Consider the following 25,617-nt stretch of genomic DNA (forward strand, 5'->3'; position numbering starts at 1 on the left):
GACAACATCTGACAACATGCGTCAGTGCATTGTCAATGTGTGTGCGAACATTACGGATTGCGAACTACTCGCAGTTGAGAGGAATGTCATTACACGTATTGCCAAATGCATTGAGGTTGACAGATATAATTTTGAGCATTTATTGCATTAATGTGGTATTTACAGGTAATCACGCTGTAACAGCATCATGTGTTCTCAGAAATGATAAGTTCACAAAGGTACATGCATCACATTGGAACAACCAGAATGAAATGTTCAAACGTACCTACATTCTGTATTTTAATTTAAAAAACCTACCTTTTACCAACTATTCGTCTAAAATTGTGAGCCATATGTTTGTGACTATTACAGCGCCATCTATCACAAAGCGAAAAAAGTGGTCCAACTAAAACATTCATATATATTTACGTACTACACGAATATGTAATAAAAAATGGGGGTTCCTATTTTTAAAAAATGGAGTTGATATCTGTTTGACCTACGGAAGCACCATCTAGCGGGCCAACCATAGCGCCATCTGGTTTCCCCCTTGAAGCTAGACAAGTTTCGTTCTTTGTAATTTTTTCGTGAGATATTTGGCCCGATCATGATCAATGGACCACCCTGTAGATAGCAGTAACCAAATATTATACACAGACAGTAGTATCATCACACAGGCTGTATTTCAAGAGACTGTCCTGCCTGTGAAACAGAAATGCATGGTGTAAGGTAAACAGTGCTGGCAGGGGATGGGGGGCCACAGCTTCTGTTATGTCACCTTTAAATGCCTGAGTGAAGCCTTTCAAGTTTGAACGGACAAACTTGTTCGTGGCCAATAGTTTAAATCTTAGCCTACGAAAGCTCATGTTACGCAGTTACAAACAATCAAACAGGGCTTACAGGTCAACAGGCATATAGTGCCGAGACTCCGCGTGTGGAGCCCCTGGGTATCCAGATGGGTAATAAACTGAAGTGGCACCAGTGTGTGGCTGAGTCACTTCTGCATGCTCTGCACTCAAATTCCCAACTAAGCTGAAATGCAGACAAGACTGCTAGCATACTTTCAGTCAGTTTTGTTCTATGGGATAAGCTCCAGGGGCGTTGCATATAAGGTGAAAGAATGTCTTTGCTACAGAAGTGAACAATAAGAATATTGTGTAATGTTGATAACCCAACATCTTGCAGAAGTCTGTTCTGTGACCTAGCAATTCTTGCATTTATGTGCCACTTTGTATTCTCTCTGACGGTGTTTGTGCTTAATAATAACAAGGAATCTAGGAAGTAGTCAGCAATGCACAACCACAGTAACAGAAGTAGGAATAATTTCCACATAAACTAAGCACAGGTTCGGCTCGGGCGTAAGCCGGGACCCGATGACAAAATCCAAACACTTGCCGACACCCACGAGCTTGGCACTTACAACCGTGTTAGCTGCGTCACAACCACTACCCCCCCAGTCTTATCTCAGCAGCCAGAGACAATGGTCACATTGTGCAAGTTGGGTTTGCATGAATGTGTGTGTGTGTGTGTGTGTGTGTGTGTGTGTGTGTGTGTGTGTGCGCGCGCAATTTAGGTTAATGTCTTTTGCCCTGAAGCTTATACTTGTTTAGCAATGTTTTTGTTGTGCCTGTCTATGACTGAGCATAATACTGTCAAGTTCTTTGTAAATTTCACTCAATTTTGTAATCACCGAAATAACATCGTATAACCTCTCAACCCACAAAGTTTAATTTCAGCTCCTTGACCACTTGTGGGTAGTTCACTTTCTTTATCAGGCAGTGTATTTGTAATTAACAACCAACCAGAAAGTGTGAGTTAATTTACCTGCAGTTTAACTGTTGCCACTGCTGGTTGTGAACAAATGTATTGATTTCTAGGCACATTTTCATTCAGTTATGTTTGTGTTGGAAGTAACACAGAAAAAATGTAGCTGCAAATTTATTTATTATATTATAAACATAATTAGTGCTTAACAAAAACAGCGTTCTTTCCATTACACTGTTAGAATGTAATAATGGCTGCAAACAGAAGACATCACAAAATCACTACTATCATGAACAGTACACACACACACAGGTTTTAGAGATATTGTGACTCGTATTGCAATCTGATACATTTTGTAGCTCCAAGTGCACACAAAACACATTAATTTCACTCTGCCGAGTGTCAGTCCACCTCGCAGTATCGAACATATGACAACCTGTCACTCTCGCCGCACAAGTGAACGCGAGCGTCTGGCTGTCACCTGGTAATAAAGATTGCAGTTCGTTCGCGTAACCGTGTCTGCCGGTCTGAGAATTCCCAACTACGACTGACACCTGTGCCGGGAGCACTGCAGTACAGGCGTGGGACTCTACGACAGATTCTTGGTGTGGTGCCCACGGGCCCGCTTGCACAGTCGCGCCCTCTCGATATCCACGTCCGGGTAGTGCTTCCTCACAGCTTCGACGTCCATATCTGGGAAGCGCTTGAACAGATGAGACACGTGGTTGAAATCCCTCCTGCAACATAAGGTAGAAAGAGAGACATTAGAAACTTTACAGCCACAGAGATGCTGTGTGCCCCTTCTGAGATTTAGCTGCTACAATGAGAAATAAAATGAATTAAATGGACACCCTAGCTGCAAACGGGCATTGATGTACTTCATTGGGGACATGTTGAAAATGTGTGCCCCGACCGGGACTCGAACCCGGGATCTCCTGCTTACATGGCAGACGCTCTATCCATCTGAGCCACCGCGGGTACAGAGGATAGTGCGACTGCAGGGACTTATCCCTTGCACGCTCCCCGTGAAATCTACATTCCCAACATGTCCACACCACTACATTCGTAGTGCGCCTAATAGAATGTAGTGGTGTGGACATGTTGGGAATGTGGATTTCACGGGGAGCGTGCAAGGGATAAGTCCCTGCAGTCGCACTATCCTCTGTACCCGCGGTGGCTCAGATGGATAGAGCGTCTGCCATGTAAGCAGGAGATCCCGGGTTCGAGTCCTGGTCGGGGCACACATTTTCAACGTGTCCCCAATGAAATACATCAACGCCTGTTTGCAGCTAGGGTGTCCATTTAATTATCATTTCATTTCTAGCAAAGCTGCATGGTCCTCCACGGTAACTGTTCTTTCAGGAACAGATACTACCGTCATATATAATGAGAAATAAGTTAATAAATTTAATACTATAGTGTCGTGCAACTAACGAGGCAGCTGCATGATAGCTTATGCACAGAGGCAGAGAGAGAGAGAGAGAGAGAGAGAGAAAATAATTTGGAGAGTCACCAGTGCACACACTGTATCCATCCCACACCTCACTCTCTGGCCTTTGTTTGCCATGGTTAAGTGGCATAGAGGCATGGTAAAATGACACTACTGGCTGGGTCGGACAGTATTCCTTGCCTCTATCACCCCACTACCCACCTTTTTACGTGCACAACACTATGAGGTTTAGTGAAGTATACAACATCTGCATTTCTGTACTCTAGTAAACCCTGAATTCTTTAAAGACTGAACTTCCATGTATCAAACAGCTTCAATCGTGTACTTACTCCACAAATGAGTTAAGTATTTGCCTTTAAGCATGTAAATGAGAAAAAGTTAAGGAAAGGGTTGATTTTGCTTTAAGTTTATTGGAAGTAGCTAAGTGCTCTCATTTTCAAATACTGGGAGAACAAAATCAGTCTATTTGCTCCTCATCAGTTACACTGCCTCAAGACAAACACAGTTTCTGATTGTAATACTTGTCTTATTGTGTTACACTTTTTAACATAATCTTATCTCCCTTAACAAGCAGGTTAGGAAAGCATTTTAAACAGAGTCAATAATTACGCAAATTACTGAAATCGCATTTTTGTTGCCCCTACGCTGCACCTGGTACCCAATTTCAGAAAAGCATTTTAGTAATATACTGTACTTTTTTAGAAACACAATTCAGTATTATATTTTGGACTTGTGGCTGGTAGACAATTAGCATTTGTGGATATAAATAAGAATTATTTGTCTCGTTAGAAGTTAAAAAGATAATTCTGCGAGTCATTTTTTGAGCAATAATTACACATCAGTAATGCATAGTTCATTGTTTAAGGTGAAGATTGTATAATCTTTTACATAAAACAAGATTCTAAGGAAAACATATGTAGAGTTAGAAATACCCAGATAGTCAATTTGTATGTGCGGATTCAAAACTGAAGTCAGATTAAAATTATTTGACAGTTGACGTTTGTACTTACAATTACAAAGTCGCCAAATCGGCTGTCGCTCTGTTAAAGGTGACACACGAACGTGGCAGGTCACTTCTAATCTCAGAAGTGGAGGAGTGCTGTTCGTGTAATGTCAGTAGCACCTGCCATCAGGTATGGCAGGAACACAAGAATATATGCCCAAAATTGCTTTTATGTGACCGACAACCAAACCACAGTAGACGGTGCATTTTGTAGCCCTGCATTTATCCTCGTGTCCTAATCTAAGTACAATCTCACGATGTGCAAAGTATCCGAGAAAACATCAGTCTACAACCTACGGCCAAACAATTAATCACTCTTGTTTTGTCTGTGCCAATAGTTTGAAGCAGATCTGTATGAGCAAACAAAAGACAGTAAAATGTCAGTTTTATCTTTAATGTGAACTGTAAGTTCTTTCCTCCGTTGGTTACCTGAAACTACCCTCACCCTCATGCTGGCTACACGAGTTGACACTACACTGACCGACGAGCGGCACATTCCAAATGAAAAGAGAATGATAGGAAGAAAAAGTAAGAGCAAATAAAAAGAGTCAATCCGATGATGAAAATGTTGGAACAACAGTTGAAAAAGAAAAATTACATTTAAACCATTTAACTGAAAATAATAATTAATGGAGTCAATTTGATAAAGATTTACAAATAATAGAATATTATAGCACCCGAGTAGATTTGAACCCTCAACCTTCTGCACATGAGGATGATGACTTTACCACTGCACTACGACACCACTCGTCATTGTTGTGTCATTAATTTCTGTATACAGCCAGTGGCGACAATGATTTACTGCCTTCGAAAAGGCTTCGTGGCACGTAGTACTGTGGGCCAATGTCTCTGACAATAGTAACCAAATACTTGATACCGAATCGCATTTTGTGGGAAAGAATTCGGCAGTGTCCAGCTACTGCCACATACGAAATGTGCGTATCCTGTTCCCATTGTTTTGTGTGTGTCGTTTTTGGGGTGTTTATCGTGTTTAACAAAATGGGAAATAAAAGGGCCAGGCCCAGGACGTGGGACACGAGCGTGTCAAGAACAGCAACACGAGGAACTGGAAGTGAGCTCACCATTTGTCACGGAAAACAGATCAGGTGTGACATCCAGTGCTCCAATTGGGTGAAGACAGTTCTGGAACACCAAATGTCAACTGTCGAGTAATTTAATAGGACTACAGTGAAGAAATTGCTAATGTAAGGCTAAGGAGATACTACTCAACTGATTTTCCGAGAATAATCCGTCAGTGCAGTTTGTGGAGAAAGCTCGAGTTCAAGTACAGCAGGGTGATTTTCCTAAATCGGGGCAAACTATGCAAAATTATCCCCGAGCTGGAAAAGAAGCTAAAAAGGTCATACGGAGATACGGCTGGAAATGCATTCCAAAGGAGATACACACACTCGAAGATGGAGGTACCGAACTTCGAGAGTGTAGGTTTCAATGTTTGAAAACACACACGAGAACACACTAGGCAAGTGAGAATGTTGTGCCCATACTAGTGTTTTACGAGGAGGGATCGTAAAGTAATGGAGAATAACTTTTTTTCCTCCTCTGGTACTGCAGAGCATGTTGAAATTTCACGCTGATATAGTTTGAAGTCCGTGTGACGAACCGACGACAAAACAGTCCCCGTCAGTAGCTGGTAAGGCCGGATACGGTGGCAGCTGCCACAGAGAATGTTACACACGGTCATCTGACTTAGCCTGTGTTGGCGGGCCACCTGACTGGTGACTATACCGGCATCACAGTCAAAGATCATCACTCTTCAAGTGGGAGTACACCCCCTGGAATGCATTTCCAGCCTTACGCCTGTACGATCCTTTTTGCTCCTTATTCTCTCGGGGACCGTTTCCTACATACGGTTTTCATAAGAAAGCAGAAGATTTATTAAATGTCGAGATATGATTCAATCGAGTGAGAAAGTAGAAAAATGTTAATAATAAACCTCACGAAGTAACTTAAAGGAGTAAAATTTATTGTAGCTCAACTCCTTAAGAATGTAAAGCTATTAGTTAATTGTCAATGTATCATAAATAATGTGGCAGAGATGCTGCACTCAATCTGTCTTATTTTTGTCTTCGTCAACACGTTAAGATTGTTAGCGTGGGTGTGCACAACAATCACATTTTGAAAATAACTGACCCACGGACCAACGGGGTATTTATTGAGGTAATTAATGAATATTATCTTTTAAAGAGATTCAGGAATGGAAAATAATATAAGAATTAAAACTGGATTTACATCTTGAATTGGAGCAAACAATACCACCCCAGCAGAGTGCCACGTATCCCGGTGTGTTCTTACTGACAAATCAGACTCGTGACAGAGAATATTAAAATAAGATGTTATAGAGGATACCATATATAGTATGTGGTTTTGTTGTTTTATTTGCATATGCAGAACCGTGCCAAGGAATGACACACGGCTTCAAGATGGGATGGTGATTGTGGAAACTTCACAGCAGTAAGTATCTGTGAATGCAAATATAGACGCTTGTAGCACCACGGGCCTACTCTGGAGAAGTCTGAAGTCCTAAGCAACAGTTGTGATGTTTACTCAGACAAATGTAATGTTTATCACTTGTCACACAGATTCTTTCACCCTTTGGATAGACTTTTCTGTGCAGCCTTTGGGTTGAATGTTATCATTTGACAGAAGATTGATATCATCCAGTTGATGTATATGTTTACGAACAATGTACAGGTTATACGAAAGGTGTCTGTATATTCTTCAAGAGCAGTAGAGTGACAACATTACATTTCCTTAAAGCAATAACTGCGCAAGGAGGAGACAAAGTCTATCCTACTTGCACACAAGGCCACATTCGAGTGGCTAAATAGCGATGTAAAACGGTATTAAATCTTCATAAATTAAATCACATCCAACAAAAATCAAGAAACCACAACATATGTATCTGGCAATATTTTATTGATTTGGGTGTTTTATGTATTAAGTAATTTGCATTCATACTGTGGGTGGCAGATATAAGCCCATATTGTGGTAGCACTTCCCAAATCACTTATACAGTACAACCTCACTAATCCGGCCTCTGATGATCTGACTCCCTGCTTAGTCCAACCATCCCATTCCCGGTGTTTGTTAGGACTTGTTCACGATTCATCATCTGCGATACGGATCAATAGGAAGTTGACCGTCAATAGGTGTAGTATCCAGAATGAGATTTTCACTCTGCAGCGGAGTGTGCGCTGATATGAAACTTCCTGGCAAATTAAAACTGTGTGCCCGACCGAGACTCGAACTCGGGACCTTTGCCTTTCGCGGGCAAGTGCTCTACCATCTGAGCTACCGAAGCACGACTCACGCCCGGTACTCACAGCTTTACTTCTGCCAGTATCTCATCTCCTACCTTCCAAACTTTACAGAAGCTCTCCTGCAAACCTTGCAGAACTAGCACTCCTGAAAGAAAGGATATAGCGGAGACATGGCTTAGCCACAGCCTTGGGGATGTTTCCAGAATGAGCTTCTGTAAAGTTTGGAAGGTAGGAGACGAGATACTGGCAGAAGTAAAGCTGTGAGTACTGGGCGTGAGTCGTGCTTCGGTAGCTCAGATGGTAGAGCACTTGCCCGCGAAAGGCAAAGGTCCCGAGTTCGAGTCTCGGTCGGGCACACAGTTTTAATCTGCCAGGAAGTTTCATAGGTGTAGTAGTTTGATCAGTTTTAATATGAAATAACTTGTTCCTAACTCAGTCAATAAGTTTATAGTTCACTCTTTTGTTTTAGAAATTAGTAACAGTGTTCTTCTCACTTACTAAAGTGAGCAAAACTAATTTATGGCATCAACTAAACTTAAGCATGTGAGGATGTGTCTAGCAGAGAAACTGAAAGTGCTTGAAAGAGTTCGTTCAAAACATTGCAAGTGAGGTACCAACTTATTTCAGATCCCCCCTATTCTCCAGAATTGGCTCTCAAGGACTACTATTTGTTCCCCAATTTGAAGAAATGACTGGCAGGACAAAGATTTTATTGAAACGAGGAGGTGATTGTAGCAACTAATAGCTATTTTGCAGACCTGGACAATTCCTATTATTCGGAAGGAATCGACAAATTAGAACAGTGTTGAGCGAAGTGTATAACTCTAAAAGGAGACTATGTCAAAAAAGTTTACCCCAAACATGTAAGTCGTTTTTAGTTTTGGGTGGACTTTTCAAACACACCTCGAATAATAATGACCTAGCAGACAATATCAATAGTAAAATCAGGCTTTTGCACATTATACAGTTATTTATAATGAAGTACTATCTGAAGAAGGAAGCTGCATATTCACTCAGATTTTTATAAGATTCCAGAGTGGTGCAAAAATCGGCAACTTGCTTTAAATGTTTAGAAATGTAAAATTTTGCACTTCACAAAATGAAAAAACATACTATCCTATGGCTATATCAATGAGCTACTGTTGTAATCGGCCAACTTATACAAATAACTGGCTGTAACATTTGTACGAATATGAAATGGAATGATCATATAATATCAGTCATGGGCAAAGCAGGTGGTAGAATTCGTTTATAGGTAGAATACTGGGGAAATGCAATCAGTCTGCACAGGAGATTGCATACAAATCACTTGTGCAACTGGTTCTAGAATACTGCTCAAACGTGTGGACCCTTACCAGATACTATGAAAAGGAGATACTGAACGTATACAGAAAAGGGCAGCACGAATGCTCACAGGTTTGTTTAATACATGAGAGAGTGTCACAGAGATACTGAAGGAACTGAACTGGAAGACTCTTGAAGATACATGTAAACTATACGGAGAAAATCTATTAACAAAGTTTCAATAAAAGCAGCTTTAAATGATTACTCTGGGAATACACTACAATCACCTACATATTGCTCACATAGGGATCGGGAAGATAAGATTAGAATAATTACTGTACGCACAGAGGCATTCGAACAATCATTCTTCTGCACTCCATATGTGAATGGAATGGGAAAAAAACCCTAATAATAACTGGTACAATGGAATGTACCCTCTGCTGTGCACATAGTGGTTTGCAGAGTATAGATGTAGATGTAGACATTGAAATATATGGTTCTATCCTACTTGCCGAAGTTTTAAAATCCACGGATGACATGCCAAAAAGTTACAGAAAACCACATCTACATCTATACTCTGCAAAAACCTGAAGTGCATGGCAGAGGGACCTTCCCATCGTACCAGTTATTAGGGCTCTTTCCCCTTTCCATTCAGGACGGACTGCTCGAATGCTGTAATTACAGGGTGTATACGCGGACAAGGAAAAAAAATTCCCGGATTTTTCTCGGTGAAAAATACATTTTCTCCTGGGTGAAAATACACTTTTTCCGTGTTAAGTGACAGCATACTTTCCCTCTGAACTGTAAAACTTATCCTTTGAATGGATATGGTTTTATATAGCAGCGTAGAATTTCCCAGCACTTTAGAAAACGAAACTCAGGGGAAAAACACGTTTTGGAAAGATCTTTGATGTGCAGCAACATGTACACTTTCGCGTTACGAAAGTATAAATTCGAATTCCACCAACAGGAAAAGTTAATGGTTTAAATTAATATACATAGTGTTGCTACAAGAAAAGCAAAGCTTTCGCATATAATATTAGTCTCTAAGATTAATAAGCAACAAGAGAAGCTAAGCTTTCACATATAATGTTGATCTGTTTAGCGCATGTTACACTTTAAGATACATCACACAAATATGCCAGTAAAATTTTTAATACCGACATACATCTTTGATCTTCTGGGCTCGAAATTCTTCTAAATGGCTCGTCATCCAAGAGTTGATTTTTAAAGGAGAGCAAACGCTCTGAGATTTAACAAATTCATCGTACATTCGATCACATAGTTCATAGGAAATTTACTTTGAAAATTAACGCTTTTCGAACAACAATTCGCAATATTTTCCCGCGACCTGTTACAAATAGATTCATTTCAGCAGTCGCCAGAGAGCGCCAGATAAGGGGCGTCACCGCACTGGTGCAGCTAGTAGGAAGCCCGTATGTTCGTACGTGTAAAACATTAAAAGATCTTCCATTATGTCATAAAAGAAACATAACATAAGAGGATATTCCAAGAGCGTCGGAATTACGTGAACCATACTAAAATGCATAGTTCACCTTACAGTGCACATTCGAATGTCAAGATTCCCAATGGCGTAGGCCTCGAACTGATATGAAGCTTTTCAGTGTGATTTTCGAGGCGCAAATTTTCTTTGAGTACAAGTACTGTATTATCTCATGTTTGGTTCTTTATTATAGCATAATGGCATATGTGCTAGGAGATGAAAACGTACACTTGAAATGCAGCGAACAGTTGAAACTAGCCAACTGTGTGGAATTAAATACTTCGTTTCAAATAAATTGACTGCCGTCAAAAATAAAAAAAAATAAAAAAAAAGACTTTTCAAAAATAAGTTCATTTTGTAGCGCACATCTTTCTGAAGAGTCTGATACATAAAACATATATCTTCGACGAAATTTACGACACGGTATTGGTCTTAAGTGTGCAGTGCAGTGCCACGCCTCTTCAAACAATATTCTTATACGGCACGTCACTGCATTTCGCTCTGTGGAACTCAAACATGGATATTTTGTAACGGATGGCATCAAAATATTTCAGGACAGTGGAAATAAAACACACAGGGGCTTCAACTGGCCCTGTCTAGTGTAGTGATCTGGCCAAAACTTTTCTGTCAAAATTTCACTTTCTTGGATACACCGAGAAGATAATACGTAATCTTTCTTACCTGTTATTCCTGTTAGTCGTTTATTTCCACTCTGGTAGTCTGAATTTGTGGATTTCGCTAGTAATTATAACAACGCTGAACATTCGTAAACCAAATCAACCACATAAACAAGCAGCAGTTGGCATTCACCGGTTCGGCTTTATTCCGCTCAGCTGTTATAGCCCCGTCCCGTTTTGTCTGCAGGAAACTGTATTTCTAGATGTGATGAGGATTCCTCTGGCAGAGACATCACGAACACTATGCACGCATTCAAAAATCAACTTATAACTCATTCAGAAATCAACTTAGAATGTGTTCAAAAACCAGCAGAGGTGCGTTTCAAAATCATATGAATAATCGATAGACCGACGTGCGCTGGATGCTAGGTGCTTTGTGAAACAAGGTTTTTTTCCACAAGAATATTAATTTGCCCCCTCCCCCGAAATTGCCGCCCGATTAGATACCCCGGTTTTGCATTCTCAAAATCTATGTTTGTGTTAGCGTTCGGATATTGGCCTCGTATCAATAGTTGTGAAGTTATTGAGATTGGAGAATGTTAAACTGATCATTTGTAAACACAATTCTTCCGCACTACCGCGCTCCAGCTATAAAGTCAAAGCATTAAGTGTATACTGTAGTTGTGTAATCTACTTACGTGTAATATGGCCAGCAAACAAAGAAAACTGACGATACAGCGGAAACACAATTATTCGGGATTTTGAAGAGAATGGCAATACCTGTATGAAATTATGCGACGTTGCAAAGTAGAACGATTTGGCGCCATCATCTTTGTGTGGAATAATAAAAAATGAGGAGGCTTTATTAAATTTAGAAGCACACGGTTCATGTTCATCAAAACGGAAGAATATTCCTGAGTCTTCTTTCAAAGCCATAGAAACTGTTCTTTTAGACTGGCTTCAGGGAATAAGAGTTCCCATAGGTGGGAATTTGTGGCGTGAGAAACTATCTAGCCAGCCGTTAGATGCACTGAAGTTCTCATATCCCATCCTCAGTTTTGGCGATGAGTCGGACAACTGCATCCACAGTCACAAGAGCTTCACGCAACACCTTTTCCACCTCTGTTATTGTAAAGGACTTGTGGATGCAGCCTCATGGAGAAAAAAAGTAGAGCACGTCGAGAAGCTTATACGAGCAGCACAGACAATAGAAGGCATTATCAGTGGCCATGAACAGTTAATGATTTGTCTTGCTGATGACGACGATGTGATTATGGAGGATTTATATGGCTTAAATAGCCTATTGCGATCTCGGTTATTATTTATTTTGTAAACTACGTACACTATTGATTTTAAAGTACCAGTCGTCAGATGCTTGTTTTTTTGTAGTACAACTAAAAACGAATTTTTATATACACTGTAATTGCTCAATTGCTTGCATTTACAAGACGGGACGGAAAACTGTATCGTCTGCTGTGTGTATAGAGGCTGCTGTTGCAACATCGCTATTACAGTATAGCCAACCTAACTAGACAAAAAGCGAACTGTCAAGTGCAATGTTTCGTGAGTCGTCTTTCAAAGCCGTAGAAACTGCTCTTTTAGACTGGCTTCAGGGAATAAGAGTTACCATGGGTGGGAATTTGTTGCGTGAGAAGGTGCGAGAAATTGCACTGAGGATGGGATATGAGAACTTCAGTGCATCTAACGGCTGGCTAGATAGTTTTAAAAAACGTCACAATCTCTCAACCCAAAATGTAAGTGGAGGAAGTGCATCTGTGAACAATGATTCTAAAGCAGTGCACCAAAATGATAAACTTCTGTGATAAATATTACAAAAACATAACAGTGAAGTAACCTGCTTTTCTATAGCATCTCTCAATAGCAGGATATCATTTCATAAGTGTTAATTACCAGCTGAACAATAAACAGTTACTTCAGACAAAGTACTTTGGTGATATTCGGATGGCACCTAATTTGGGTGGCAGGCAAAGTGGTTCAGCTGTCAGATCAGAGCGCAACTGTCAGTCTCTAAGGACAGACATGTTGTCTGCTATGATCAGTATTGGTTAAGAACTTAATTAGCAATCTCTGGTTTTGGAACATGTAACTGAGAACTAGTTTAAATAATCACTATCAAACACACAGTTCATTATTTTGCTTATTCTCTGTAAAAGTATGGAGAATGGAAATTATTTGTGAGTTATAAAGTGGACTATAATTGTGCAGTTTCTTGTATTCTGCTAATAAAAAGTGAGTGGCATACCGTTTAAACAAATTAATTCACAATTTAATTATCTATGCACAACCAGTTCCTCGCTGACAGTTTGTTACAGCCTCGAGATAATGGACTCGTGACCTACGTGCTGTTTTCTGTGAGGGGATAACAACTATAGAAGACTGCAGGTTGGTGAACATTATTCAGAACTTAACAATATAATGAAAAGGATAGTTGCCGATTCAGCGACTCAGCATCTCCACTATATGGTGAGTAGCAAGTATCCGTTTCTTTATACTGTTACATTCCATCCTGAATTTTCCATTGTTTTATTCAGAACTTGCGCATTCCACTAAGGACTGTGGAAGCAAATAGACACCTCATGCGTACTGCAGTCTTAGTACAAATGAAGTCAGTGACATGTTATCTGTGGTAACACAGGGGAGGTATCGAGGAAGGAAATTTTCAAGGGAAGAGATTTATCACACACACACACACACACACACACACACACACACACACACAGACAAATCCCTCTGGCTATATCTCCCTCTCTTTCACTTGCCATAAGAGAAAGAAAAATGCAGACACTGTGAGTAAACCACGAGAAATGTTTCCCACCACTGTGGACAAAGACCCACCTGTCACTCAAAAATTGGATCAGTTTTGTACGACAACGAAGCACTGACCTCTTGATCTCTGTAACCTCAACTGGTGCTCCCTTCTGCTGCCAACTTTAGAAATATTTACAAAGAAGTAGCTGGAAGCTCCAGAGGAAGAATTCAATAAATCTAAGCCTGAGGGACATATATGTGTGGGGAAACATTCTGAAGAATGTTCATATTCCGGTAAGCTGCAGTCTGCTACAACTTTTTACCCATAATATTGCTGCTACAGACACTCCAACTGTGATTACAATGTACTCCTGTTGTATTTAGCTGAATCTTGTCTTTCTTACAGACTAATCTCATGACAAAACAGTATCAGACACAGGTTTCTGAGCTTTGTTCGGAGAAAAAGCAACATTCTACTGGCAAAACAAGCTGGTATTGCCCTTACTGCAACGTACCTCTCTGCATATCAGAACGGTTCAGATTTTTCCGTGCAAAAGTTGGCCACATGTGAGATTGCTTGGGAACTCTCCCCCACACTTTTTTTTAAGGAAATATGATTAAAATTTCTATTATTATTGTAAAATTTGCAATTTATCACATAACTAAAATAGATATGAAAAATAAACCTAGAAACTTGGTACCTTTCAGTGTGAATTACTTTATGAGATATATCGAGTACAATTGTGTCAGTAACATTTTAAATAAAAGCATAAATGATTGGTTTTCAGGGCTTGAAGTTTTTCTAAGTGGCTGGACCTCAAAATGTTAACAAGAAACAATATTTCAAACTTGTTGCAAATAGAACAAGAAACATGTTTGCCTGAACAACATATTAAGTTGGCACATAAGATTGTAGCATTCTTCCGTAAGTTTAATAAACACAACAGGTACACATATTAGACTCTTTGGTCGCCAATAGTATATTCTTCTTAACTACTTACAATGGTCTGCTGGGGTAACTTTTCCATTCACACGGAGTGACGTTTTGAGCTCATTTTCGTCCAGAAAGGAAGTTCCTCGAAAGTCATTCGACAGAAAAGGTGAAAATCTAAGGGTACAAGATCAGGTAATTAAGGTTGGTGCAGAATGACTTCCCAACCCAATTCCTGTATAGCGTTTTTGTCAACCTTGCAGAATATGGGCAGGTGTTATTGTGGAGTAGCATTACTTCAAGCAATCTTCCTGGCCACTGTTTGTAATGGTTACACTTCAGGGAAGGATTCGTAGTACACACCGTTGCCATTCCACCAGACGCATAACCTTATCTTTTGTGGATGCGTACAGATATCTGCACAGGGAGTTGCCGCTTTATTTGGACTCGACCATTCTTGACTTTTCCTTATGTTAACACAAAAACACCATTTTATATAGGCACCATTTCTCACCACCGGTATCAATACAGAATTGAAACGGTCGGTGTTGTTCACGACTCGATTGATGGTGAGCAAGCAGAGATGTACATATGGCCACCTGCTAATTTTTTTGATTTCTGCTCGGAACCTTCCCCATTGCACCCAAGTGTCGCACGATGGTGGAATGTTCACAGTTCATCAACTTTGCCAGGTCTCGAGTACAATGATGTGGACCATTGTGGATTAATGCGTTTAAATGGTATTTGTCAAACTTGGTAGGTATTCCTGAATGCGGAAAGTCACCAATGTCAAAACAGTCCTCCTAAAAATCAGAAAACCTTTTTCTTTCTGTACTCTGTCCTATGACATTACCTCCATACACGGCGCAAGTGTTTCTGGCTGCCTCTGCTGCCGTCACCCTTCTACTGACCTCAAACAGGAGACTGTGTTTGAAACATTCCGACTTCTCCACTTGGCACTCCATTTTCTAGTGTCCACAGCTCCACTCACTACTTCTGAATGACAAAATGTAAACTCAGATAGCAACAGTGAACTAAAAATAAAAAATGACAATTGATAAATAAACCCACAGCAACAGGAAAACCAACATGCAAAACACTACGAATTTTTGCACCGACCTAATATTTCCAGTAGCAGCACGAATGCGGCTTTATAAAATCAGTATTAGCAGCAGAAATGTCTTAAATGCAAAACACCTGTCCCTGTACATCAGTAAAAGCACACCACACACGCTCTATTCTACTTTACTTACGTCCTCTGCTTCCTCTTGGCGAGCCACAGCTTCTCGCGGTAGCGGAGCAGGAACTTGCGCACCGCCTGGCCGCGGTGCACGTGGATGTAGTGCGTCTCCTGCCAGCGCCGGTTCATGAACCACGGGATGGGGTACTCCCTCTTGCGGTAGAAGAAACGCAGCCCTGTTGAAAAGGACCTGTATCATTTGGTGCTTTCTCTGACTACAGGCAAGCTCCTAGTTCACAACTACTACATCTCTACATATATAAATTGAAGTCACTTGATCACATCTGTCTGTATATACATGCTAATCTCAGGATATATACGTATACGGGGGGAGTGGGGGGGGGGGGAATCCTGGATTTTTCCTAGTTAAAAATACATTTTTTTTAGTGAAAATATACTCTACCCCCCAGTGAAGGAAAATTTTTCCTGTCTTAAGTGATGTTATACTTTTCCTCAGAGCTGTAAAACTTTTCAATCCCTTGAATGGTGAGGGTTTTGTACACTGGCATAGAATTTCCCAGCACTTTAGGAAACAAAACAGCAAACAGCAATGCACTCTGGAGAGATATTTGATGCGCGGCGATTTTTACACTACATATTTTTGTATTAGAAAAGGATAAACACAAATGTCACGAAATACAGCTCGGTAGCTTCTGAAGGACTTAAATCGAGATTGCGCTAAGTTTTTGTCAGCCCCTCATATCTCACACCACATGATATCGCCAGTGAATGACAGCAGATATTCGGCACGAGAGACACCTGATGTAGTCAGCCAATGGCAACATCACTGTTTAGCACGAACATACAAACAGGAAAAGTTAATGGTTTAAATTAACACACTTACAGTAGAGGTACGAGAAAAGCTATGTTTTCACATATAATATTCATTGTCAACTATTTTTTTGCTGTTTTTCAAAGATGTGGTTAGGCAGGATCTTAACAGCACAGCTTAAGTTGTAGCAGCTGAATATTTCTGACAAGCTTGATTATGAATGTCACTGCTGTGCACTGAACATTTCACGGGTTACCTGGCTGAATACACGTTCCGTCAAGCACTTTCACTTTTCCATAGAAAAGCCAATTATGTGTGAAATTGCTAAAGAACTCACTTCGTTCTCTTTTTCGAGGATAATTATACTGCACAATTTGTAATCTATGAACAAATTAAATAAATAGGAAAAACCAACATCAAATTTCATCTTTTTTCTTTAACGTGCATTACTCTTTAAGATATATCAAACACAAATGTATCAGTAAAATTTTATATAATGGCATAAATGGCTTGTCTTCTGTACCCAAAATTTTTCTAAGTGGCTGGTCCTCAGTGTTAAATTTTGAACGAGAGTGCAATGCCACGTGGTTTAAGAAATTCAGCGTACATTCTCCACAAGCGACATACTTCATCCTCCATAAAAGGAAATTTATTTTTAAAGTACCTCTCCTCAAACAACCATTCACAATATTTTCTCGGGAGTTGTCCCTTGACACATTTTGCTGTCTGCAGGCGTTTGTGTGCACACTGTGTTTTGTGGTTGTAAAGAGCACATTTTCCTTGTAACTGAAGTTTTATTTGGTGTTATTCTCTTCTTTATATTTTATCAGTTCGTGTAGGCCAAAATTACAAGAATTTAACTGCATACTAAAACAATGAAAAATTCTAAAAACATTCCCTGGCTTTTCCTGGGTGAAAAATTCCTGGGTTTTTCCTGGGGTGTATACACACTGTGCATGGATTTTGATCCTGTTTTCACTAATAGATACACTGTTTCACAAGGAAATTTTTTTATATAATTTATAAGTATTTCATACCAATTATCTGAATTATGATGAGTTAAAGTTAAGTTTTGAAAACGATGCCACTGCCACTTCGCAAACAGCCGCCATAACTCCAGAGAGTAGCAGTTCCTTGAGAATGCAGCAAGGGGGATCTAATTTACATCTGGTGTGGTCGTCTAGCAGCAGTGCGTGTAGCTGCAAACCAAGCGGTTGTGGGATCCAATCCAAGCTGGCTCACTTTTTTTCATTGAGAGTTTTAACATAGCATTCACACCACAACGATGCAGAAATCTGCATTTCAAAATTGTCAGGTGTGAATTGAGGCTTACAATCTGAAATAATCAATCTACATAGTAAAAAAAACATGCAAATCCAAAATATGTTGTGTTTTATTTTTAATGCTTGAAATAAAACTTTTTCTGAAAAAGTACTTCAGCAACTGCATTTTCTTTCAGCAGTACAGCAGATGAATCAACTTTCAGCTGTCTGCCATCTTTGAAGCAAACCTACAAGCGACACGATTCTTCGCGTGGCATGGCGAAGAAATCTGCCCTAAAGAGTCCAAGAGAAAGAATTATAACAATGAGTCTCAACAATGCAGGACATGTCTACTAAGCTTCACAATAGGAGTGCTTTAACATGTAGATCATGCATTTTTCATTTTTCTTTCTGTGTTTTTTTTTTTTTTTTTTTTGCCAACTCTCTCTCTCTCCCCCCCCCCCACCCCCCCCCCCCTCTCTCTCTCTCTCTCTCTCTCTCTCTCTCTCTCTCTCTCTCTCTCTCTCCCCCCCCCCCACCCTCTCGCTCTCGAGCGCGCGCACGCACGCACACACACACACACACACACACACACACAAATTACATTTGTTTCATCAAGACGTCCTCCCACAACATGTCACTCTAAATGCCAGTTCCATATGTTACATGTAATATTCCTGCTTCCAGACAACTTCCTATGTGCACGGTTTACATTGCATTCGTTGTATGAAAATGATGACATACAGTTACTTAACACTGTTCTCCAAAATTTATTCAAAACTCTACACAGTGACCATCAATAAAAGTATGCTATGCCACAGAAGTCATCTGGGCAAAGATCTGTGCTGTGCAAAGCTGGGCACTGTTGCTAGTTCGATATAAATTTAATAAGTTTGTCTTGTACAGAGACCCAGAACAGAATTTCTGGAACTGAGGACACACGGGAAGCTCCTGAACAAGGTGGGTAATCTACAACTTCAGCATAAGTCAAATGCTGTCATCTCCATAACTGAAATACTGTCCAAGCTTAAAGGTGGTGATACACTTGGAGAACAGGTTTGGCTTACAAGCAGTAATCAAAGTTTTAATAACCATGTCACACAAATCATAACTATGCAATTACATCTTTTTTTTGCTATTGGAAGGTATGTGACTCCAGTCCTGGTAAACTTTGAAATCCTTGTGCCACAGTGCTACAGCATGCTGCTATAAAAGCTAAAAGAAAAGGGACAAGCCAAAACATTACGATCACTGCCCACTGCGTGGTTGAATACCTCCTGGTGGTTTTGCAGGCACACGACACAGTAGGGAAAGAATATAAGTGCAAGACAGGCAAATGGCCAGTCATTACAGTGGAGATGCAAGACAAATGTGGAAATCCACAGATATAAACGGTTTTGGCAAAAGGCCCACTGTTGTGGGGCTGTGGCTGGAAATGAGAACCTCTGAAAGAAGCAAAGCTGGTCGCCTGTCTGTGTACTACTGTCGTGAAGACGGACGGAAATTGGCTGAAGGACAGTGAAATATGCCGTACGGTAGTGGACGGCCCCGTTTCGTCACAAAATGTAGTGGCCGGAGGATCCCCCATTCTGTAATCCGGGATAGGTAGCAATCTGTGGTAGATTTGATCACAGAGTACAATACAATGCTAGTGTAGGCCCAATTGTTTCAGAGCACACCCTCTAAAGGCCACTGTCGAACACGGAGCTCCACATCAAACGATTTCTACGTGTACCTGTGTCGACCCAATGACACCGTCAGTTACGATTATAGTGGGCACAGCACCACTGAGTTTTCACCGCAGATTGATAGAAACGTGTCACCTTCCAAACGAATCACTTTTCTCGTTACACCAGGTCGACGGTACGGATCTTACGCGCCGTCATTCGGGCGAATACCTGCAAGAAACGTGCACCACACCACAGAAGTACACCAGTGAGGGCAAAATTACGCTATGGAGTACACCGAGTTGTGCTTCCACGGGATCTGACAGTAATCGAAGGAATCGTGACAGCAGTGAATCGTGTGAACATTACTGTGGACACCTGCACGACTTCGTGCTCGAAGTCTCCCCCTACGGCGATGACATCTTCCGGCAGGATAAATGTGTGTCGCGAGGTCGTAATCGTACTACAGTGGTTCGGGGGGCACTGTAGTGAACTCGCATCGACGTCCCGGACAGCGAATGTGCCCGATCTCTATCCACTACGACACATATCGATCACCGGCTGACAGCCTGTGGTTTGCAGTAATTATTGACCTGTGTGGGACATCTGGTGCCACGTACTTCTGGAATCCTGTCGAGGACCTGTGGAATCCGCACCGAGCAGAATCACTGCTGTATTGTGATTGCATAGTGGACCGACACACTATTAAACAGACAGTCGTCATGTTTTTGCTCATCAGTGTAGTTCTTATTACAATGGTGCATATCCAGTACATGCTCCTGGGGACTGGACCCCAGTTTTTCAGACAGGCCCTTCTAGTGCTCATAAGAGTATCTTTTGAATTGAAACATATATTCTTTACACGATGGGTCTACGATAGTGCTGCATCCACGACTGTCCTTAATACTTTACTCCCCCCTACCAGTAGTCTTGTCAAGGAGTTCGAGACTCCTTTATGTACTGTGTGTAAACTTCATCGCAGATGGTACTGTAACAATACGAGTCGAGATAGATGTAACGGAACTCGAATAGCGTATTTGCCTCTATTGGTTACGGTAGAGAGATCAATTTTTTGGTCCTGTCTGTATATTTATATATAATATTGCACGAATAAAGGCTGGGTGAGTGTAAAGCTATCGTTAAAAACGCACGCCACGTGATTTGTTACGATTTGGTCGGTCATAATAATAATAACGTGCTTTTGAATACAATTAAAATATAACGGCGACACCTGTTTGGTGTTATTGGAAATAATATGTAGTAAATTAATGAGTAAGGTAGCCGATCCTATAAGAAGAGGTAAAATTGGGCATATTGAGGTGTTTTGCTTTATATCGATGAAGCCGATGATACAGTGTCATTTTTTCGTTTACTCTTAGAAATAAACAAGTAAAGAAGTGCTAATTGTGCGTTGTGAAAAAATATAGGGGCGAGTTTTAAATAACTACGGTGTATGATCAGAGTAACAAAAGGACATTTAGTTACACGAAATCGCGGATAGCGAAGTGTGGTCATTAAATTGAGTACACCTACAGGGCGGTCAATTCCAGGATAAATCTATACGCATCTCACGAGGGATGCGGTATTGAGACCATTTTTTTTTATTATACCACGGAGAGCTGGCTCCAATTTATGAAAAGGAGAAAAACGTTAACTTTTAAGCGAACTCTTAATAATAGCGGACTGGAGAGAAAAGTGTGTAATTGTCTTATGCCTAACAAACACTCACGGAGGGCGATGGCTAAACTGGAAGAGTCAATTACAAAATACTGTATCATTATCATTGACTGTTGGTGTCGATCAACCAAAACTGTTCATCGATGGAACTTGGGAGTTAGGGTTCAGGCACTCGCATATACTCCACATCAGCGTGTGAATGAGTGGTGAATGCGAAATAAAACTGTGAACAAAGTTACGTTAAATAAAACAGAAGAAACCAGATAGTTTGGTCGTACTGTTATTATTCCATAAACTGTAACATTTCTTATTGTTGTACGAAGCCTTTATGGATGATCTTTATGACAATTTGCTTCAAAGGGATCTCGTTAAGAGTTAAGTTTTGGGGACCTGGTCAAGAGGGGGTAGTTCGTAGATCCTAACTACTGCAGCTATTCTGGAATCAGGTGCTACCGTGACCGTTGTGTGTTGTCAATGACCATATCTCATGCTCTAAGATTGACGCCCCTGTCCACTCGGTATAAGGTTGCCTCACGGCAACAATGACAATGCCGACGACGGAGGAAGATACGGTAGAGTACATTTTCTTGGGACTGATCCTTAGATCCTGTTTTCTGCACAAGTTTTGCACATTGTGCCACTGTTATAATAGTATGGCAAGTCTGCCAAATATTACTATGACTAAATTGTCTGTGTACTTAATTCTTCCACGAGTTCATTACCACGAGGTTCCACAACAGTGGGAACAAAACCTATCCTTGTTGGTGGTGTGCACCACCATTATCTCATTCATCACGGTGGCTTCCATCTTTCTTCTTCTCAGCACGGTCCTAATCCACCTTCATACGCCGGTCTCAGTGCCGTGCTCTTCTGCTAGTATAACCGCAGATTCGAGTGTCGTATTGCTAAAATCCCCTCAATATCCGGAGAACAATTTCCTGAAAGTCTATAGCTTTTTCCGCCTTCCTAAGAAGTTGGTGTAGTGTTGTTCCACACAATCTACCTGGTGGATATGCCTGTTGGTTATCTCAATTAACCTCTTTCCCCTAACACGCACAGTAAAGAGTTTTTCAAATGTCTTAGAAGAAAGGAGGACAGTCTGATAAGTCTCATATCCTTAGCCTCGGTATCATTAGTTCTCCCTTTGGAAATGAAACAACCCCCACTGTCCTCCAAGCATTATAAATGATTCCTACTACTAGGCTGATCCCGAACACACTACGTGAGAATTTGCACTCAGGTGAGAAAAGTCACGTATACCCACATATACAGATGACGACAGTATCGTGTGCACGAGGTATAAAAGGGCAGTGCGTTGACGGAGCTGTCATTTGTACCAGGTGATCCGTACGAAAAGGTTTCCGACGAGAGTAGTCGGAAATAGATGCACGGGACATTCCATTTCAGAAATCGATAGCGAATTCAATATTCCGAGATACACAGTGTCGAGAGTTTGCCGAAAATATGAGACTTCAGCATTACCTGTCACCACAGACAACGCAGGTGAACAGCCTTCACTTAATGCACAGCAGCATTCGCTCAGAGATGTCAGTGCTAACAGACAAGCAATGCTACGTGAAATAACCACAGAAATCAATGGGAGACATACGACAAACGTATCCGTTAAAACAGTGCGGTGAAATTCGGCACTAACGGGCTGCGGCAGCAGACGACTGATGCGAGTGCTTTTGCTAGAAGCACGACACCGCGTGCAGTGCCTCTCCCGGGCTCGTGACCGTATCGATCGGTCCCTAGACGATCGGAAAACTGTGGCCCGCTCAGCTCAGTCCAGACTTCAGCCGGTAAGAGCCGACGGTAGGATTCGAGTGTGGCGCAGACCCCACCGTGCCACGGACCCGAACTGCCGACGGGGGACTGTGCACGCCGGTAGCGGTTCCGTAATGGCGTAGGCCGTGTTTACACGGAACGTACAGCGTACTCCGGCCCGACTGAACCGATCACTGACTGGAAATGGTCACGTACGGCTACGCTGAAACCATTTTCAGCCATTCACGGACTTCGTGATCCCAAACAGTGTCGAACGTTTACCCGTGACGCTATCTCACGTCGACGAGCCACAATTGTTCGCGACTGAAGAACACACGGGACTATCTGGCCATCCACGTTGCACTACACGAACCCCACTGAATACTTATGGGACATAATCGAGAGGTCAGTTTGTGCACAAAATTCTGCACTACCAACACTTTCGCAATTACGGAAGGTTACAGAGGCAGTACGGCTCAATATTTCTGTAGGGGTGTTCCGACGTCTCGTCAAGTCTGTGCCACGTCTAGCAGCTGCGCTGAGTCGAGCAATAGGAGGCCCCACACAATATTGGGAGGCATCCCAGGACTTTTGTCACCTCATTGTAATTAATTCCCGTTCGGTGCAGGACAGCTGGAAAGATTGCATCCGAGCCTGGTGACTTCGACAGTTGAAACATTCCCACAACCCGTTTGATTTCTTTTAAATCAATGCATTGTCTGGCAGACTCCCAGTTCTCCCTTCGATTACCTGTAAAGCAGTACCTCTCGGGGGTCGACTCTCGGTCTGTACTATCTGCCAGAGTGCACCGAGGGAAGTGAGTCTCGAAGAGCCCGTCCGGCACTTCGTCTCATTTGCTGTCCTCGTACGAGATGTGACTGTGAAGTTTTAAGAACGGATCCGCTACTGCTAACTGGTCTCGCGGGCAGGTACACGGAGGGTGGGGACCGAGTCGTCGCCTTGTCGTCGAATGCCCTCTAACAGGAAACTGCGTTTCCTTTATTCAGTTCCTCGTGGCAGCTGGTCGAGTGCGGGTCCGTTAGGGCTCGTTGCCGGATTCTGCCAGCGTGAAAATGGACGTAAAAACGGAGCGACGAGTTTGTTTGAAATATTGTTTTAAAACTGGGAAATCAGCTTCTGAGACTTACAAACTATTAAAAATAGCTTTTGAAGATAGTTGTATGAGCCAGTCAAATGTTTTTATCTGGTTCAACAGATTTAAAAATGGCAACGAATCATTTGAAGATGAACCACGGTCCAGCCGTCCTTCCACCTCAAAAACAAATGAAAATGTTCTGAAAGTTCGCAACTTAGTGTGCTCCGATTGTAGATTTAGAATTAGGGAGATGGCTGATGAACGTAACTTAAGTTTCTATGCAGTTCAGTCAATTTTAACTGAAGATCTGAACACGCGCCGAGTGTCCGTAAAATTCATTCTAAAAGTGCTGTCGAGTGACCAGAGACAATAACGACTTGAAGTGTGCAAAGAACTGATTAATCGGACAAAAATGACTCAGATTTCTTAAATAGGGTAACTACAGGTGACAAATCGTGGGTATACCGATAGAATCCTGAAACCAAAGTGTAGTTTTCTCAGTGGAAGACTCCAGGTTAACCACGGCCGAAAAAAGGACGGCAAAGTCGGTCGAAGGTGAAGACAATGTTGGTGATTTTTTTCGATTCTATCGGTATTGTGCATCACGAATTTGCCCCTTTCAGACAGACAATTAACCAGGAATACCAAAAATGTGTCTCGAGTGTTTGTGCGAAACAGTGCGGAAGAAAAGACCCGCACTGTGGAACGACAGGGGTTGGGGGCTACACTGTGATAATGCTCTGGCTCATCGTGACTTCTCCATCGTCGAATTTATGACCAAATTTAAAATTCCTGTGCTTCCACAACTGCCATATTCCCCTGATTTGGCCCCTGCTGACTTCTAACTGTTTCCTAAACGGAAATTTTCACTGAAACAGAAGCGATTTGACTCGATTGAAGACATCCGGGCAAATACGGAGAGTGTCCTTAACTTACTTCGGGAAAAAAATTTCCAGGAATGTTTCCAAAAGTGGAAACACCGTTGGAGTCTGTGTGTTCATTCAGAAGGGGACTATTCTGAAGGAGATGCATCACAGTATCATGTAAGTACCACCATTTTACAATTACAAGCCCATTCTTAAAACTTTACAATCACACCTAGTATATTCACTGTCGTCCTACCTTAGAGTACTGCTTGGATTGGTAGGTATTCTCGTGAGTATTTTATGAAGTTGTAACGCAAGTAGCTGTACCTTTCACTTTGTCACAGAATACCTTACAGGATGATAGCTTTGCTTGCTCGATCACGAGCAATGGTGACTGCATTACAATGAAAGGATTTTAGGATACACTGGTTTTGTATTGAAAACTCAAGATTGGTCAAGCCACACTGATCTCCATTTACCACACTTTTTCCTTACTATCAAACTTGAGCCGTTCTTCACTATTCTCCCCATTTGCCAGTCACCTAACATAGTTATTACCACTACCAGAATCAAATCAGCAGGGTTCCTATGTGTGTTGAAACTTCATCTCTTACACTGAAATTTCATGTTATTTACACATCAAGTTATAAAATGTTTAGAAGTTAATAAATGTATGAGGTATTTCCAG

General features: G+C 41.3%; 1 protein-coding gene across 1 annotated transcript in view; it reads right to left on the reverse strand.

The window, feature by feature from the left end:
* Positions 1 to 1,913: 1,913 nt before the first annotated feature.
* LOC126213263 (39S ribosomal protein L47, mitochondrial) overlaps positions 1,914 to 25,617 on the reverse strand; it is a 58,390-nt gene continuing 34,686 nt past the window's right edge. The window contains exons 5-6 of the mRNA XM_049940925.1: positions 15,836 to 15,998; positions 1,914 to 2,480 (exon numbers count right to left, since the gene is read on the reverse strand). Of these exons, the coding sequence (XP_049796882.1) occupies positions 2,333 to 2,480; positions 15,836 to 15,998 (311 nt within the window). The 3' untranslated portion in view covers positions 1,914 to 2,332. The remainder of the gene's footprint in view (positions 2,481 to 15,835; positions 15,999 to 25,617) is intronic.

The sequence above is a fragment of the Schistocerca nitens genome, chromosome 11, assembly GCF_023898315.1.
Source record: "Schistocerca nitens isolate TAMUIC-IGC-003100 chromosome 11, iqSchNite1.1, whole genome shotgun sequence".
Taxonomy (NCBI): Eukaryota; Metazoa; Arthropoda; class Insecta; order Orthoptera; family Acrididae; genus Schistocerca; species Schistocerca nitens.